The 18,273-nt window shown below is 45.7% G+C and overlaps 2 protein-coding genes across 5 annotated transcripts in view; one reads left to right on the top strand and one right to left on the bottom strand.

Moving 5' to 3' along the window:
- DNAI1 (dynein axonemal intermediate chain 1) overlaps positions 1-16,302 on the bottom strand; it is a 124,257-nt gene extending 107,955 nt beyond the window's left edge. The window contains exons 1-2 of the mRNA XM_069476523.1: positions 16,256-16,302; positions 2,688-2,750 (exon numbers count right to left, since the gene is read on the bottom strand). The gene's annotated coding sequence lies outside the window, so the exon portion shown is untranslated. The remainder of the gene's footprint in view (positions 1-2,687; positions 2,751-16,255) is intronic.
- Positions 275-16,960, top strand: SPMIP6 (sperm microtubule inner protein 6). 4 transcript variants are annotated; one of them, XM_069476525.1, is made up of 7 exons: positions 275-584; positions 11,195-11,339; positions 13,430-13,542; positions 14,507-14,582; positions 14,798-15,027; positions 16,201-16,287; positions 16,783-16,960. In XM_069476525.1, the coding sequence occupies exons 1-6, from the start codon at positions 450-452 to the stop codon at positions 16,285-16,287; spliced, it is 786 nt and encodes a 261-aa protein (XP_069332626.1). In that variant the 5' UTR covers positions 275-449; the 3' UTR covers positions 16,783-16,960. The 4 variants fall into 4 exon arrangements, with proteins under 4 accessions (XP_069332626.1, XP_069332625.1, XP_069332627.1 ...); XM_069476524.1 differs by having other exon boundaries at positions 14,798-15,032; XM_069476526.1 differs by lacking the exon at positions 16,783-16,960 and having other exon boundaries at positions 450-584; positions 16,201-16,328.
- The last annotated feature ends 1,313 nt before the right edge of the window (positions 16,961-18,273 follow it).

Genomic DNA, 18,273 nt, shown 5'->3' with positions numbered 1-18,273 from the left:
TGGGTTCCCAGGGGTGCCGCTGATCTGCTGCAAGACTGTGGGTGAGTCACAACCCCCAGAACCTGTGTTTCTCTTCAACAAAGTGAGAAGTGTGGCCTAGACCTCCAGAGGCCCTCTGAACTCTTGGAAACTGGGCTCTTTTGATAGGCTTGAGGCAGAAAGGAGCCAGAAGTGGGGAGGAAATTAGACGTCCTCACCTCTCCAGGGATGGGGCTGAGCCAAGTGATATCATAATGGGCAGTGCCCATGCTGGAGGGAGAAGCAGGGTGGGGTTGGAGCAGGAAGCTGTGGGGGAAGGAAGCTGAGGGATCGCCCACAGGAGGGGGTCACAGCAGCTAGCGGCATCTGCCAGGCCGGAGGTGTGGGCCATCTGGGGAAGGGGCAGGCACTGATGTCCAGCAAGAGCCCTTGGTAGATAGAGTCCACCACAGCATCACCAAGACCTCACCATGTTCCTCTTCTCCCATAAGACCAAGACCCCCATCAGTACCTACACCGACTCCTACAGGGCTCCCACCTCCATCAAGGAGGTCTATAAGGACCCGCCTCTGTGGGCCTGGGAGGCCAACAAGTTTGTGACCCCGGTAAGTGGAGGTTGGGGGGAGGGGCAGACCAGGGTGTATGTATGGCAGTATCTGGATGACCGGCAGTGTATGGTTATCATTATGTGTTTATAATTATTTGTAGGTTTGTGTATGTGTGTGTTTTATTCATTTGCCTAGGCACAGAATTTACAATGGTATATAAAATAGCATAAGATCCTGCCTTCATGGAATTGTATCAGGTTAGGAGGTAGGGAGAGATGGATAATGAACAAGAGTTATACAACGTGTCCAAAATGCTGTAAAGGAAATAAAGAGGGTAATAGAAATGGAAAGGGAGAGGTCAAGGTGACACTGAACTGAGACTGGAAAGGAGGGAGAGAACCAGCCCTGTGAAGAGCTGAAAGTTCCAGACAGTGATCAGAAAGTGCAAAGGCCCTGAGGCTGTCTGTGGGATAGGCCAGAAATGTCCTATAGGTATGTCTGCATGCGTGTGTATCACAATCTCCTTGTGGCTGTGTGTCTGTGCTTGAAGATGGCTGGCCAAGTGGGTCTGTGCGGCTTTCACAAAAGGGAAAGGAAAGCTCTGAGTCTAATTGTAACTCTGCCTAAGAGAATTTATCTGTGTGTACCATCCAACAAAAACTTTGCTGAGTATCTTCATGTGTAGGCACCCAGGATATAAAAGAGAAGGGCCAGACCCTGCCTTTAAGGAGCTCACAGCCAACAAGTTAACAACGTAGGGATGCCTAGTGTGGAACAGACGCCAGCAGGGTCCAGTGGTGATGGGAGGCCGGGCGTGGTGGCTCGCCCTGTAATCCTAGCACTCTGGGAGGCCGAGGTGGGAGGATTGCTTGAGCGCAGGGGTTCTTGAGACCAGCAAGAGTGAGACCCCGTCTCTACTAAAAATAGAAAAAATTAGCCAGGCATGGTGGCTTACACCTGTAATCCCAGCTACTCTAGAGGCTGAGGCAGGAAGATCACTTGAGCCCAGGAGTTCAAGGTTGCAGTGACCTATGATGACGCCACTGCACTCTAGCCAGGGCAAGAGAGTGAAACTCTGTCTCAGAAAAAATAAATAAATAAATAAGTTGAAGTGCTGATAAGAGAGCCCAAAAGGGGAGAGTAGTCCTGCAACATGAAGGGCAGGTCTACTAAGTGATCTAGGAGGAGGAGGCTTCTAGCAGAAGAGAGTGGTGAGAAAAGGCAGGCTGTGGGCAGGGACCCACCGGCACCTGAAACTGCTAGAGCAGAAAGAGGGGTTAGCCCTGTGCTAACAGAGGAATCTGCAGACCAATGAGAGCCTCTGAGGCTATGTCGAGAAGTAGGGACATAAGGCTCCAGGTTTTTGAACCTGGGAGTATCACAGTTAACTAGTGAGTTAGGCCACTCTGATCACAGTGTCAGGGAATTGGAGGGGTTAGGGCTGAGGGCAGGAAGGCCAGTGAGGGGTGAAAGATGAAGGAGAAAGATGAGGGTGGGAGATTAGGAGAGACTATGGCAGTGAAAAAAGGTATTTGTTGACTAGGAGGGAATTTTTTAAATAATATATTTTGTCTAACTACAAAATAAACTTGTGCTCAATGCAGAAAATAAAGATAATTCAGAGAAGCACAAAGGAAAAAGGTCCATAATCCCACTACCCAAAATAACCACTGTTATTATTCTTATATACCCTTTTAGGAAGCAAATATTAGTTTTTATAAAAACTATGTTACATTGTACTAATATTTGAATCTTGCTTTTTTCACATAGCCATGTAACAGGTACATTTTTCTGTGTCAAAAATATTCTACAATATAATTTTAATGACTTTACAGTATTCTATTTTATGAATATACCATAATGTATGTAAGGGATCTTATGTTATTGGAAATTTAGGTTATTTATAAAATTTTGCTAGCATATTCATTCTTGCATATATATTTTTTATCTTATAGTTTCTTATTTATATATTTTAGATATATATTTTATCTTTGTATACTAAGCACATCTCCAGCTATTCCCCTAGGATAAATTCCTAGACATGACATTATTGAGAGAAAGGATATGCACATTTTTAAAACCTTTGATATATACCCCAAATTGCTGTAATAAGGGTTGTAATAATTTATACTCCCACAAGCAAAATATAAGAGTACCTACCTGCTTTTCCACAGTCAACAGGAGGGAATTTTAAGAAGTACATCAACAGACCTTGGTCACCATCTAGATATAAAGAGGGGAGAGATTAGGATGACTTCTGGGGTTTTGGCTCTGGCAACTGGAGGAATGGTAGTGCTACCAGCTGAGATTTGGAGTAGCAGATTAGAGATTTAGAGTTCATTTTGGGACAAAAATATTTGAGGATAAATATAGGCAAGTAGTTGAATATACTTATTTGAAGCAAAGGAAAGAGGTCTGGGCTATAGATATAGATTTAAAGTCATCATGATGTAAGTGGTGGCTGAAGTCATAGGAGTGGAAGAGATTGCCAAAGAAGAAGAAGAAAATGGTCACAGACAGAACTTTGGAGAACATCAATATTTAAGAGTAGGTAAAGGAAGAAGAGCCATAAAAGGAGACAGAGAATTACAGCCAGAGAGATAGCAAGAAAATTAAAGAGAAACCAGTAAAGACAGTATTATTAAAGGTCAGTGTTAAATATTGGCAGCACAGAAAGGGATCTCTTGGATGTAGTAACTCTTGGTAACCTGGCCAGACAGCTTCAATGAATGAAGAAAAGTGAAAGTCAGACAGCAGTGGGATTGAGAATGAAGGAAAGGCTTCTGCCAGTATGGTGGTCTGGAAACTCTGAAGGGCCCTCCCTCTTCAAAACAACTAAATCCTGCATACAAATTAATTTTTATTTTGTTTTGGACTCTCATGGGGGTGAGTGGTGTACTTAAGACAGGACTGCCCCCAGGACAAATGCCAATATCAGCACTACAAGCAGGAGTTTAAGCCTTAAGCTAGAGAGGAATGGACTCTGTAAATTCCACACTGAACCAGAAGGTTTCCTATCTCTGGCTCCCTGCCCCTCCCCAACACGCACGCACGCATGCACGCACGCACGCACGCATGTCTATCTTCGGTGGTGGAAAACATCCTCAATGTAGGTTTCCAGGTATCCTTCAGAGTAAGGCCAATTAAACATGGGCTCACAATAAGAGATATAAAAAACCAAACCACCACATTACAGAATCAGCAGAAATATCAAACAACAGACTTAAACTACCAAGGATTTCAGATATTGGAATTAACAGTTAAAGAATACAGAAAAATGAGGATATTTTTTTTAAATGTGAAATCATCTAAATAAGCAAGCAATAAGAGATTATTTTTTAAATGAGCAGACAAACGTTAATCCTAGTACTCCGGGAGGCCGAGGTGGGAGGATCACTTGAGCTCAGGTGTTCAAGACCAGCCTGAGCAAGAGTGAGATCCCATCTCTACAAAATATACAAAAAAAATTAGCCAGGTGCAGTGGTGAGCACCTGTAGTCCCAGCTACTCCAGAGGCTGAGGCAGGAGAATCGCTTGAGCCCAGGAGTTTGAGGTTGCTGTGAGCCATACGTTGCTGCTGCCATAGGTGACGCCATGGCACTCTAGCCCGGGCAACAGAGTGAGACTCTGTCTCAAAAAAAAAAAAAACAACAACAACAACAAAAATTCAGCAAATGGGTTAAAAAGCAGATTAGACACAGCTGAAGAGTTCCAATGAAATAAAAAAGAGACTAAAAAAAAATTTCCCAGGGACAAAGAGAAGACAAATATGAAAGAAACATTAAACAATATTAAAGACAGAATGAGAAGATCTCACACACATCTAATCAGAGTCCCAGAAGAAAACAGTGTACAGGAGAATAGGCATTAGATGAAGAGGAAAGGCTCAGAATTTTTCAGAACTAACAAAAGAAATGAATCCACAGATACAGAAAGAATAGAAGAATTTCCACATTTAGGTACCTCACAGAGAAACTGCAGTACACTAGCTTAAGAGAAGACCTTAAAAGCAGGCAGAGAAAAAATATTTTTGAAATATCATCCTTTCAAGAACAAAAGAAAGATAAAGACATTTACAGGCAAAAAAATTTAAATGTTTACTATCATCAGCTCTATAATAAAGGAACTTCTAAAGGATATTCTTTGAGGAGAAGGAAAATGATTATAGAAGGAAAGTCTGAGATGCAAGAAGAAATGGTAAGAAACTGATAAATATGAGGTAAATTTAAGCAAACGTTATCTATAGAAAATAATTATTAATATAATTGCTTTTAATTTATGATATTTAAAGAAAGAACTAAAATATTAGAAATAATATCATGTAAGTGGGAACAGGACAGAGTTAAGGTGTTCCAAGATTCTCATATTGTTGTAAAGAGGGTATCAGATGTTGCAGTTTTGTACTGTCAACCAGCTGGAACTATGCTTCCCAAAATTCCCTTCCCTAAGTGGTTCCCAATTGGCCACAAGAGAAATTTGCATGACATTTGGAAGGCACAAATGAAAGAATAGCCATTTTTACCCTGTGAAGTTTGATGTAGGGTACCAGGCATTGTGGTGGCTTGTGCACAATGTCTCTGATTTAATAGTTCACCTAACTGACATAGGGCAGCATCTGGCCCTAACTCCTTCAGCTCCTGCTGGAGCTCCTCCTTCATTTTCCCTGGGTCCTGGGCCAGGTGTGTGTGCAGCTTCATGGCAAAGAGCACCAGCTTCTCCAGAAGGCCATCCATATCATCACTGTTGGAGGCAGTAAGATAGATGCACGTTCTAGTTTGTCCCCTTCAGGGGTTCCAGTTTGTCCTTGCTCTTCCCCATTTCATGTCCAACTCTCCTTCCTGACTTCAGGCTCAACAATAGATGCAAAGACAACAATCTTGCAGATTTCTTAACCAGTTCCCACAACTGTGTAAAGTCTAATCCCTAAAGTAAATCACTTATGCTATATCACTCATAGTGGTTCTGCTTCTCTGATCCAAGTTTGACTGATATAGATACAATAATGAAAAGCTGAGTAAGCTAATAAATAACAGACAAAAAAGACTTGCAGATTAAACACACACACACACACACACACACACACACGCACACACACACTTTTTAGATGGATCGCTACAAAAATAACAAAGTTTCAATTCACCAGGAAGATATTATAATTCTGAACTTGTATTTACCCAATAGATTTACTGGAAGGAGAAATTGACAAAATCCACCATGTTAGAATTTAACACACCACAATTACTGCTAGGTTAAGCAGACCAAAACCAAAAAAGCAAAGATCTCAAACACTTGAGAGCATAATTAATATGCTTGATTTACTGAACATAAATAGAACCTTGAATCTAACAACTACAGATTTAAGCACACAAGGAACACTATAAAAATTGACAAGTATTAGGTCATAAAACAGAATTTGATGATTTATATCATACAAAACAACTGTCTTTAACCTCAATGCAATTAAATTACAGATCAATACCAAAAGATAAGCAAAATCCTTCTAAGTTGTAAAACAAAATACAACAAAACCACCATTCTAAATAATGGGCCAAATAAGAAATTGAAACAGAAATGGAAAAATACTCAGAACTGAAAAGATTGCATATCAAAACTTGTGGGGTACAACAAAAGTTATAGAAAAGCCAGTAGGCCTAAATGCTTGTTTAAGAAAAAAATGTGAAACATTAATGAGCCAAGCGTAAACTTAACAAGATAAGAGGGGGAAACAGAATAAATGGGAAATAGAGAAGAATGGAGATAATGAAAATAAGAGTAAACATTAAACTAGATAGCAAAGATTCAACAAGATCAACAGTCAAAAGTTGGTTCTTTGATAAGATTCATAAAATAGATAAATCTATATCGAGTTAAAGAAAGACAAGGCACAGACAAATAAAAGAAGGGTCTAAGCATAGACAGAAGTAATAAGAAAATATTCTGAACAACTGCAGGCTAATAAAATTAAAAACAAATGGACAAATACTAGAAAAATAAACTTGCCAAATCAGCTCAAGCATAATTAGAAAAATCCAAATGCTCCTATAACAAAGAAATTAAATCAATAATTTAAAATCTTCCTACAAAGAAAACAGCCAGCCTAGATAATTAAACTGTTATGTTCCTTCAAATGTTCAAGGAACAGTTTATGTCAATTTTATACCAACTTTTCCAGAGAACAGGAGCAAAGAGGATGATTCCCAGCTCATTCTATGATGCCACTGTAACTCTGATGCAAAACTAATCAAGAACAGTGTAAGAAAAGAAAATTATACAGGCCAATTCACTAATAAATATAAAAGCAAAAATTCTAAATAAAATATTAAAAATTATATCCAGCAGTGTATAAAAATAATTCATGATGGTTATGTTGTATTTATTCCATAAATGCAAAGATGATTTAACATTAGAAAAATATTAATAAATGTTATTCATCACATTAACAGATTCAAGGAGAAAACCACAAGAGCATTTCAAAATATGCAGAAATAAAATGGTCATGAGAGATCCTACTAAAAATTATTTTTTGTTTTGTTTTGTTTTTCATGACCTTTTGTGAATCCGGATTAATAAAAATCCTTGAGTTGTACACTTAACACAGAGTGAATTTTATGGTATGTAAATTATACCTCAATAAAGACATTTGAAAAAAAGATGCAGAAATAGCCAGTTGCTAAGGCTGGGCACAGTGGCTCATGCCTGTAATCCTAGCACTTTGGGAAGCCTGGGTGGGAGGACTACTTGAGGACAGGAGTTGGAGACCAGCCTGAGTAAAAATAGGACCCCATCTCTATAAAACAATAGGAAAAAAAAGTTAGCTGAGCATGGTGGTGCACACCTGTAGTCCCTGCTACTCTGGAGGCTGAGGCAGGAGGATCACTTGAACCAGGAATTCAAGGCTGCAGTGAGCTATGATGATACCACTGCACTCTAGCCTGGGCAACAGAGTAAGACCCTGTCTCAAAATAAATAAATTAATTAAATAAAATAATTTTTTAAAAAAGAAAAGAAATAGCAGTTGCTAAAATTCATTGCCCATTCATAATTCAAAAAGAAAAACTTAGCAAACATAAATAGAAGGAAATTTTCTTAACCTGATAAAGAAAGTATACCTAAAGTATACAGCCAACATCCTTCTTATTAGTTAAATGCTGGAAGCATTTTTTTTTAATTGGTATCAAGGCAAGAATGTTCGCTACCACTATTTCTATGCAACAATGGACTGGAGGTCTAGCCAAGACATCAAGGAAAGAAAAAGTAAAAAGGTACAAGGGGGCTGAGCACAGTTGCCCATGCCTGTAATCCTAGCACTCTGGGAGGATGAGGTGGGTGGATCGCTCGAGGTCAGGAGTTCGAGACCAGCCTGAGCAACAGCGAGACCCCGTCTCTACTAAAAATAGAAAAATTAAGGGGCCGGGTGCGGTGGCTCACGCCTGTAATCTTAGCACTCTGGGAGGCCGAGGTGGGTGGATCGCTCGAGGTCAGGAGTTCGAGACCAGCCTGAGCAACAGCGAGACCCCGTCTCTACTAAAAATAGAAAGAAATTATCTGGCCAACTAAAATATATATAGAAAAAAAATTAGCTGAGCATGGTGGCACATGCCTGTAGTCCCAGCTACTCGGGAGGCTGAGGCAGTAGGATCGCTTAAGCCCAGGAGTTTGAGGTTGCTGTGAGCTAGGCTGATGCCACGGCACTCACTCTAGCCAGGGCAACAAAGCAAGACTCTGTCTCAAAAAAAAAAAATAGAAAAATTAGCCAGGCATCGTGGCATGCACCGGTAGTCCTAGCTACTTGGGTGGCATGTACCTGTAGTCCCAGCTACTCAGGAGGCTGAGGCAGGAGGATCGCTTGAGCCCAGGAGTTGGAGGTTGCAGTGAACTACGATGACACCACTGCACTCTACCCAGGTAACAGAGCAAGACTTTGTCTCAAAAAAAAAAAAAAAAAAAAAAAAAGTCAATCACATTTCTTTATGCAAACAACAAATATTTAGGAAGTATAATTTTTAAAATATACATCATTTATTCTAACAATAAAAACAAAAGTAAATAGAAATCTAATAATGTGTGAAAAACTATATGAATAATATTTATAAATAATATTATAAAACTTTATTGAATACTTTTTAAAAATACTTAAATGGAAAGATACAACATGCTTATGGATAGAAAGAGTTACTGTCATAAAGATTCAATGCAATTCTGATTAAAATCCCAACAGGATTTTTTTAAAGAATTTGACAAGATGTTTCTAAAATTTATACTGAAGAACAAAGGCCCAAGAAATAGCTAAAGCATACCTGAAGAAGAAAAGGACTTGCCCAAACTCCTAACAGATTAAACAGGGAAAGTAAAACTGTTTAACTTTTAGAAGAAAATACAGAACATTATTTTCATTATCTGAGAGTATAGATGGATTTCTTAAACAAGTCACAAAAAGCACTGACCATACAAGCATAGATTGATAAATTTAACTATGTTAAAATTAAAATTAAATTCGTTCATCAAAAGACATAATAAAGAAAAGTAAAGACACAGCCACAAACTGAGAAAAGATATTTGTAATATGTGAAGGATTAGTATATAAAGAACTATAATTCTCTGGGTTAAAATTGAACACGTGTGTTTTGACTCTCTCCTGAAATCCATCTAGAACTACAGTAAATGGATACTTAAGACATGAATTCACAAAGATGGTGAGAAAGAAGGGACAATGGCAACAAAATTTTGGAAGCTGGAAAGTATAATAGATGAAACTGACTTACCAGAGATGAGAAAGCTGAATCCAAAGGCAGCAACAGGAAACCCAAGACATAATTCAACTTAAAACTGTAGAATTTCCAAAAGGCCCAGGAATTGATAATCCTAGGCTTCTCTGGAACTGAAGATGGAACAGGACCAAGGCTAAAATAAGGATTAATTTGAAAGCTATTTAAGAAGCAGTTAAACCCACTAATCTCCTCTTCTATTCCATGTCCTAGTGTGACTTCCCACTTCTGTCTCTGCAAGTCAGAAGGCTAATTTTTTGGTGAGGATCTCAGGGTTAGAGATACCAGTCAAGGGCAGGGTACCATATTGGACACCTGTGACCCTCCATATATTGAATACTAAAACCTCCAGTAGCTCTCTACAGCACCAGGCTCTCAGAAAACTGGCAGCTAGGTCATTACCCTCAGGCCAAAGAATTAAAGGAATCTTTTCTGAAGAAGCTGATAAGCCCAAGAGGAAAAACCTACTAACATTAGAGTTTCCAAAAAATAGTCCAACCAGATCATTCTTGACAAAGCCCACCCACAGCTGAAAGCCTCCAATAAGCTCAAACAAAGAAAGCAGACATCTGAGGAAAGCCTCTAACAGAAAAATCGATGATGTCTATGAATTCTTCTAAATGACTGTTTTTGTATTTGTGAGTGTGTGTTTCTGAGTGTTGGTGTGTAAATGGGTATGTCTGAGTGTATATGCATGCATGTACATCTGTGTGTTGATCTCTGAGTATATCTGCGTGCATGGGTGGGGTATCTGTAAAGCTCAGGGAAGTGCTGAGTCATGGTACCCCTGTACTCACATCCCCCCTATTTTGCCCTCCACCCACATGGCAGCATGACTGTGCAGGACTGGCCCACAGAACAAAGTCAGCTGGCCATAGATGATCCCAGAACCCCCTGAGCAGAGGGGTTTTTGGAGTGGTTGGAGCCCTGGGAGCAGCAAGGTCTCAGCGCTGGCCAAGAGAAGCCTCTGTTCTTAAGATCACAGGGGCAAGTGTCACCATTCCAGCATCTCACTGCCCGTTATGAGGAAACCCTTTCAGATGTCTGACTTTGCTGGAGTCCCACCTCTGTGAGCCAGCTGCCTTTTCAGACAGGCTGTTTGCATAGACCCATGGGCCTACAACTAACTTGGCATTCTGCCCTCAGTTGAAGAGAAGGAGGCACCAAAGGGAGGCTTGATTTGGGCTTCCACAGAGCCAACTGAACAAAGAATGATGGGATTAGATGAGGTGAACCCCCCAAAACAGAAGGGCTGGGGCCTGGACAAAGAACAGGAAAAAGGTCAAGGTCAGATAAGGAACAGCATCATTGGTGTCAGGGTCAGAGCCAAGCAGAACCAGGGTCAGGTGGGAGTCAGGGAATTAAATTTCAAAATAGGTGTCCTCTAGCCCTGTCCTTCAACTCCTTCAAGGTGCCAGATTGCCAGAGAGTCTTCCCTGTCCAAGACACCCACATAAGGCAGCCAGCTCCCGGGGCAGCCAGTTTTTTCTGAAGCTCCAGTTTGTGCCATGGGCCTGTTGCTCTGTTGGAGGAGACCCAGTCCCTGCTCCCAGGCAGCACACAGCCTACAAGAAAGAGGGCAGGGACACACAGCTCTGGCCTTCATGAGCTCCCAGTCAGGAAACAGCAGAAATGAGAAAGCCAGAAAACTACTATGACTGAGGGCAAGAACCTGGGTCCAAGGCCATCCTTGGATGGGAAAACAAAAGAGAAAAGGACAATTCAAACAAGAGAACTGTGCAGAGGGACCAAGGCTGGCATGGGAATCCCTTTGGCATTGGGAGGGAGGTTGGGAGACCTACCTGAGCTGACCGTTTCAAGAGAGGTTGGATCAAGATCGAGCAAGACTCCAGGCCTGGGGTTGCCAAGTGCCCAGAAAATTCTTCTCTCTCCCCTTGCCCAGGGTCTGACTCGGACCATGCAGCGCCATGTGGATCCTGAAGCCTTGCAGAGGATGGTCAAATGTGCCACACAGGACTATACTTACAAGGGTTCCATTCCAGGCCACCCCTACTTGCCTGAGAAGTACTGGCTCTCTCAAGAGGAAGGTAGGGCCTCTCCTCTCACGAAACTCCCAATGACACCCAACCTGGATCCTGACCTCCATCCTGATCCTATATCAACCTTGTCTCCACCCACGATCTAGACTTCTTCCCTAACCAGCCCCCACTCCAACCTCCAACCTGACTCCCAACCAGCAGATCTGACCCTAGCCCTGGAGGAGATGACCCAGACCCTGCTTTGGGGGGTTCCCTGTCTGTGGAAAAAGAATTGAAAGAGCCATGGTCTCATCCTTAGAGAGATGGAGAGAGAGAGAGAATACTAATCTTCCCCAAACAAATCCCTTCCAAGTGTATCCTGGATGCCACATCTTCCCATCTGCTCACACCCTGTTCCATGAGCTGTCTCCATCTCCCCTGCATCCCACTGCCCCACCACACCTCTTTCCCTCAACTTGGAATCTTTTCTAGTTTCTTGCTGATGAAAAATTCTCTCTTGTTCCTCTCCTTCATGGCCCAGATTCTCAAAAACATAGTCTATACTCACTGTCTCTACTTCCTCACCCCTTCTTACACCTTTGCAGAAAGTATCTTTCTCATTTGGTTAGGTGTTCATGATCTGTCTCCTCGTATATTCCAAAGGAGCAGAGAATCTGATCTCATTCACAGCTGTGCCCCCTCCATTGAGTATACACCAGGCTTCATAAGTATTTGTTGAATGGATTGATAATTCCCAATTGAAGCTGAGAGTCTGCATCTCCTACATCAAATGCTCAAATTGCTCTTGTGTGGTTCTAATCACCAAAGCCATGAGACTCTTCCATCTTTACCCTGTGAGACCTACCCTGTGCATTTCACTCTTCTGACCACTCTCCACTTCTTGAAACTATGTCCTTCCTCAGCTTCTCTCATGCCTCACTTTTCTGGGTCTCTTGTGCACCCTCTGTGGACACATGAGGCTCCTTAGGATGCTGTCCTGAGCCCTCTTCTCTCCTTGTTCCTACCCCGAAGCCATTTTATTCAACACTTGATTGTAATTACTGACACCGGAATTGTAATTACTCTCACCGGAATCCCACCCTCCTTCATCTGATTATGGTCATCTCTACCTGGACATCCCCAAACACCTCAATCTCAGTATGTCCAATCCACCAACCCAGAACTCCAAATCCCAACACTCCGTCCCTTCCCCTCACACACCTGCTCTTCCTCTAGAGCTTCTTTCATACTGTCTCTCACATGTTTTCTTTCAGTCTGTTGGGGGAGTGGGTCATGGAGGGCCTTGTAGGACTGGCTTAGGTGACTGGGGGTGGAAGGTGGCAGACTTTGAAGAATTTTAGGTAGAAAAGTGTCTTGGTCAAATTTTCATTTGTGAAAAAGTACCCCAGCTTCTATGTCAAGGTTGAATTATAGGATTTCAAAGATGAGGCAAGGAGACCAGTAGGCTAATCATAATAGCTTTTTATGTGCCAGGCATTGTTCTAAAGGTTTTACATGTATTAACTCATTTAAGCCTCACAATAACCTTTTGAGATAAATAGCACTATTACCCTCATGTTAAAGTTGGGGGAAACTGAGACACAGCAAAATTAATTAACTTGGTCAAGGTCACACACAGATTATAATTGACAGAACTGAAATTTGAACCTAGGTGGTCTATCTGCAGAGATAGATATCTATTAACCACGACATTATATTGTCTCCTGGTTAAGGCATTGCAGAGATATGGGAGTGAGATCATGGGGCACTGGGAGACAGGACAGATGCAAGTGATTTTGAGGAAGCAGAATAGGTGAACCTTGGAGCCTAGAGTGGAAGATGAGAGAGAGAGAAAGAGAGAGAGGAATTGGAAGGAGGTCCATTTCCAGGTTGGCTGATTCAGAGAGGGTAGTGCCAGGATGAAGAGTGATCAGCACAGTGGATCCAAAACCCATTCAGAAGGTTGCCTTAGGTGCAAAATGGGCTGCATCTCAGTGCCTAAGACAAGCGTGGCGCCCAGCTGGGCCTGGGGACTGGCCTGCAGGAGGTCAGTGAGGGTCAGCTTTGTGCTGGGGATCAAAGGAGAAACATCTAGCAGGTCCCAAATCTTAGGGTGGAATAAGGACTAATACTATCTGATGTCTCCACCCCTGACCAAGCAGACAAATGCAGTCCAAACTACCTGTGCAGTGACCGGTACACATGGAGGACCGGACCGTACAACAGCAACTGCTGGAACAAGTATCCCACCTACCTTCCCCGGCTGCCTAAGGTATCTAATGTGCCCACCTCCCAAGCCACAGTGACTAATATTTCACCATTAGTTTCTCATCCCTTTCCCAGCAGCAATGTTCCAGGGCTCTTCGCATCTGTGAAACTAGGGTTTGTATTTCTTAGCTGTAAAGGGAGCCTAGGAGTGGGGCTGTGCTGGGCCCCTAGCTCTCGGTCTCTGGGGACTGGGTTCCCTGGGTCCCAATCTCTGACTGGGCTCTGTGGGGATATGTCTTGTGTGTACTCCTTGAAATGATGCCTTCCTGAAGCTTGCCAACTGGTCCCTCCCCATGTGGTCTGGCCCTGTGACAATGGGGCCACCCAAGGAGTCAGTGATAAGCTGAGCATCCCTGCTCCACCTTCCCCACCTTTATGATGTGAGCCAGGACAATGGGAGGGAGAGCGAGGCTCCCCAACAGCAGTGTAGAGGTAGTAAGGCTTCCAAGGAGAGAGGTGAGAGTCCAGCCCCAGCCCCAGCAGCAGGGAATGTGAGGATCCGAGGCCAGAGCAGGGGTTCTTAACCGTAGGCTGATGGCTGACCTAGGTTGGTTTGACCAAACCCTTTTGAATTAGAACTTCCTCAAGAATTAGAATTTTTCAAAATTTCACAAGTTATTCACATGATTCTGATGGGCAAACGATAGTGAAAACCCCCCATTAGAGAGACACCCAGACACATCTAGACAAAGAGGGGTAAAATCAAAGACAAACTCCAAGGCAGGGTTGTCAGGGGCCCAGGGGCCGAACTCAGTCCCCTATAGCCCTCCCTGCCCCACCTCCACCCCTGTAGGCAGAGGAAAACGGGTTGCCCGGCGACAACCCCAAACACTCAGAGCCCTCCCTGGAGAGTAGGGGAGCTGCCGAGGGTCCGGGGCTGGTGGCAGGTCAGGGTGTTCTGAGAAGATCCCCAAAAGGGAACAACTCTTCCGGGTCAGAGTTTGAGGTCACCTGTGTGTCACTTCTAGGAGGCTGGGATGGAGACGGCAGTTCGAGGAATGCCTTTGGAGTGTCCTCCTAAGCCGGAGCGGCTCAATGCCTACGGTAAAGGGTGTTGGGTGAGGAGGAACCGGTAGAGAGAGGGTGGGGGGAGGCCAGAAGGAGGGCAGGATGGAGACCTGAGAGACAAGGAGGAGACTGAGGGTGCTAGAGAGGGTGTAACCCTGTCTCTGTTTTTGTCTCCGCCTCTGTCTATGACCGTCTCTTTTCCCATCCGTGTGATTCTTTGGGTCTCCTGGACGCGGGACCCGCGGGCGCAGAGCGCGAAGTGGTGGTGAACATGCTGAACTCACTGTCACGGAACCAGCCGCTGCCGCAGATCACGCCCCGATGCGGGTGCGTGGACCCGCTGCCCGGCCGCCTGCCCTTCCAAGGTTACGAAAGCGCCTGCTCCGGCCGCCACTACTGTCTGCGCGGGATGGACCACTGCGTCACCGGAGCGCCCTGCACCGATCGCCGCCTGCGGCCTCTGTGCGGGGACCAGCCGACTGTAAGGTTCGCAGGGCTCTGCCCGCCTCAGACGGGCTCCGCCCCCGGCCCAGCCCCAGCCCCAGAGTCCTGCCCTGCGTGGCTGCGGGCGCTCCCTGCCGCCCCACTTCTAACCCAGCTCCGCCTCTCTGCGAGCCCCTGGCCAGCCCCGGCCCGGCTCTGCTCGCCTACAGGGTCCCGCTGTGTCCTCCCCTCTGGCCCCAGGGCCTGAGCGAACTAAGGCGGGACAACCAGCAAAGTTATTCCAAGTCCCCAACCCTGTCCCTTCCGTACTGGGCTCAAGGTCATTCTGACCCCAGTATATGCTCTGGAGGTCCTCCCGGAGGGTTTCTGAGGAAGAAAGTCTCAACCTCTTCCGCTGGCCTTGCCCGCTACCCGGACACTTGGTTCTGGAGACGCAGGTTCTAGCCTGCGGAGTGCCTTGTGTTCTCAGAAAAATGTCCTGTTTTCCTTGGGCTCCGGATCACTGTCAGTAGTGAGTAGGGTCATCGCTGGGGGCTAAGTGAGCAAGAAAATGGTGACCGCTTTACCAGAACAGCGCCGGCTTCCTCGGAGCCCCGCACCTCCGGGGGTAGACGCCCTCGCGTGTTACTGCTAAGGAAACTGAGACCCGAGTGCACAGGTGGCGCCCAGACTGCAGCGCAGTATTCGTCCTGCACCCGGCGGCAGACAGGGCAGACCTTGCCCGGGAGAAGTCCCATGTCTGCGGCAGTCTGGAGAGCTGTGCAGACGAGGTCCATGATTCGCCGCCCCTCCCCAGGCCAGGAGTCGGATTCATTGCCCAAGACTGGGTCTTACCCCTCACAAGGGCATGGGAGACAGGAAAGTGTTTGAGCCTCTCGAAGGCTCAGAAACATTGCCTCGTCCCTAGTGCTGAGGAAATTGCTGTCCAATGGCGGGCATCCGGGGGCTCCAAGTCCTCAACGACCGAACGGAGCCCGGTCCTCCCGAGTCCAACGTTCTTCCCTGGGCGGCAGAAGCGAGGCCCTTGGGAAGGGAGACTCCCAGGGCACTTCCTGGAGGCGGTGCTGCTATGGGGTCTTGAAGGGCAAGGAAGGAGGGGAGAATCTCCGAGCCTGGAGACTGACACCTGAAGCGCCTCCCAGAAGCTTGGCCGGGATCTGGGGATAAGATCAAAGGCCCAACCCCTCCCTGCCCACGCTTCCTCCTCCAGGGGTGTATCGCCCTACGAGCACAGGCCCGGAATGCAATGTGCTGTTACAACTCACCCGCCGTCGTACTACCCATGTCCGAATCTTAGGTAAGTCTGGCGCGCACACACTCACTTGCATAAGCCCCTGGAGTTTGTCGCCTTGGCTCGGCGGGGCCGGAAGGAGGATGGCACTAATTGGGGTGGGAACTGTCCGCTGCTGTGCACTGAGAGAGTGATGCCACCAGGGGGAGCTAGTGCGATGGGGGAGTCAAAGCTGGCAGGGAAAGGAAGCAGACCTCATGAGGGTACAAGGAGGAGGGTATTGAAGGGTTGGTTACAGGTTGGCATTGGGCTTTAGAGTGGGTTGAGAGTCAAGGCCGTTGGGTTCAGGGCTTTGAAGCAAAGGATAAGAAGTCAATGTTAGAGAGCGGGCATAGGGTATCAGAAATTTAACACAAGAACCTGAGGCCAGGAGGTCAGTGCTGAAACCCAGGGTCAGTGTCAGCGGCAAAATGTTGGGATAAAGTTAGCATTGCGAATTGAAGTCAAATGTTCACTTAGACGTGTGAGGGTCCAAAAGGTCTGACCCATCTCTCCCTGCAGATGGGACACAAGTCACTTCAAGAAATCCGGTGGTCCCCAGAGAAACAACTATGTCGTCCATCCTGAGTTTGTGTCCGAGACCTACCCCGACTACTGTTGCTGGTAGAACTTGGGCTAATAGAGCCTGGGCTGGCCGGGCCAAGGGGGCGAAGCAATAAATAAACTCTTCACCCCCAAAGGCTGCCTCCTGTGTCCTCACTCAGCAGGATCTCAAAGTGAGGGGCCACTCAGGCCTCTGCCAAGCCACCTCAACTGAGATGCAGTTTCTCAAAGTCACCCTCCCCACCCTCATCATCTCAGTACTGAGTGCCCTCCTGACACATAACAGTAGCCCTATATCCTGCTAGTGTTCTTCTCCCCTTCATCTCAGAGTCCGAACTAATGGGTCCACCTAGCTATGCAGAGAAGACCTAATTCCCACCCTACGAAGACCCTCCAGCTATCATTTCCCCAGTATGCCCCCAAATTTAGATGCCCTCCTGTATATCAGAGGACCCAGAATCTTCCCTTCTACAGTCAAAGCCCTGTCCCTACACCAGAAGCTCTTGATCTCTGCTCCTAGAAACTCCATCACAGCCCCCCAAAAGCCTCTCTGTGCTCACACATCCTTACCCTTCCCCATCCAAGTTCAATGGGCCCAAAACATAATTTTGAAGGGTCTCCTAACCAAAAAATTGCAAACTGCAAAACTAAGCCCTGTTTTTCTGCCCCTCAGGGAGCAAGGGGTGGGTTGTTCTGGAATCTCTGGGTTCTTCAGTATTTTCCTTTCTCCATCAAAGATATGAAACCTCAAAGTCTTGCAAACCACACACACACACACACACACACACACACCCCTTGCCCCGAAAGGGTATGGTAGTGCACGCCCACTTTCCCGCAGAATGGGGTTTTCTAACTAAAGGCTGTCACTAGGAGGAGGGGCTGGACCCTATAAATAACTAGGCTGGGGTGCGGGGCGGGGTGGGGGGGGCGTTGCAAAATACTGAGCAGAAACCGGTCTTCTCAGTCCCTGACCTCAAACACTGCTGGTTTGGTCCGGTGGGAACCAACAGCTTGGGCCTCCAGGCTGGTTGGAACTACAAGCTCCTTCCATGGGGCCCTTGAGTGGAACCACCCTGCATTGGGCGCTGATATCCTCCTGGAATTCCACTACCCCTTTTTCATATGGGAAAAGTGAGGGCTCGTGAGAGCGTTATATCGATACAGCCTCCACCTGCCCACCTTTCTGGAGGGGAAGGAATCCCAAAAGCCAGCTCCTTTACCCTGCGGCTCTCTCCCTCTCCTACACATCCCAAACCTAGCCTGGGGATGTAAGAACCCCAACATTCGGCAGGGGTTCCTTCCTCCAGAACTACATTTCCCAGCAGGCCTGGGGCCGAGTCCGGCCTGCTTGTAAGGTATGGCCAGCAGGGACGGGCCTGCAGGTGGAAAGCGGGGCCAGAAGGCACCGAGCTGAACATGAGCCTGAGATGCCAGGGCTGGGAGGGCACA

Source organism: Eulemur rufifrons, chromosome 7, assembly GCF_041146395.1.
Source record: "Eulemur rufifrons isolate Redbay chromosome 7, OSU_ERuf_1, whole genome shotgun sequence".
Taxonomy (NCBI): Eukaryota; Metazoa; Chordata; class Mammalia; order Primates; family Lemuridae; genus Eulemur; species Eulemur rufifrons.
The sequence above is the reverse complement of the archived record's forward strand: the minus strand, read 5'-3'. Positions and strand labels throughout refer to the sequence as shown.

Coding starts and splice junctions, on each gene's coding strand:
- SPMIP6 (XM_069476524.1), top strand. CDS start 450: ATGTTCCTCTTCTCCCATAAGACCAAGACCCCCATCAGTACCTACACC. Junction 585..11,194: donor CCAACAAGTTTGTGACCCCG/GTAAGTGGAGGT, acceptor CCCCTTGCCCAG/GGTCTGACTCGGACCATGCA. Junction 16,288..16,782: donor TACCCATGTCCGAATCTTAG/GTAAGTCTGGCG, acceptor CTCTCCCTGCAG/ATGGGACACAAGTCACTTCA.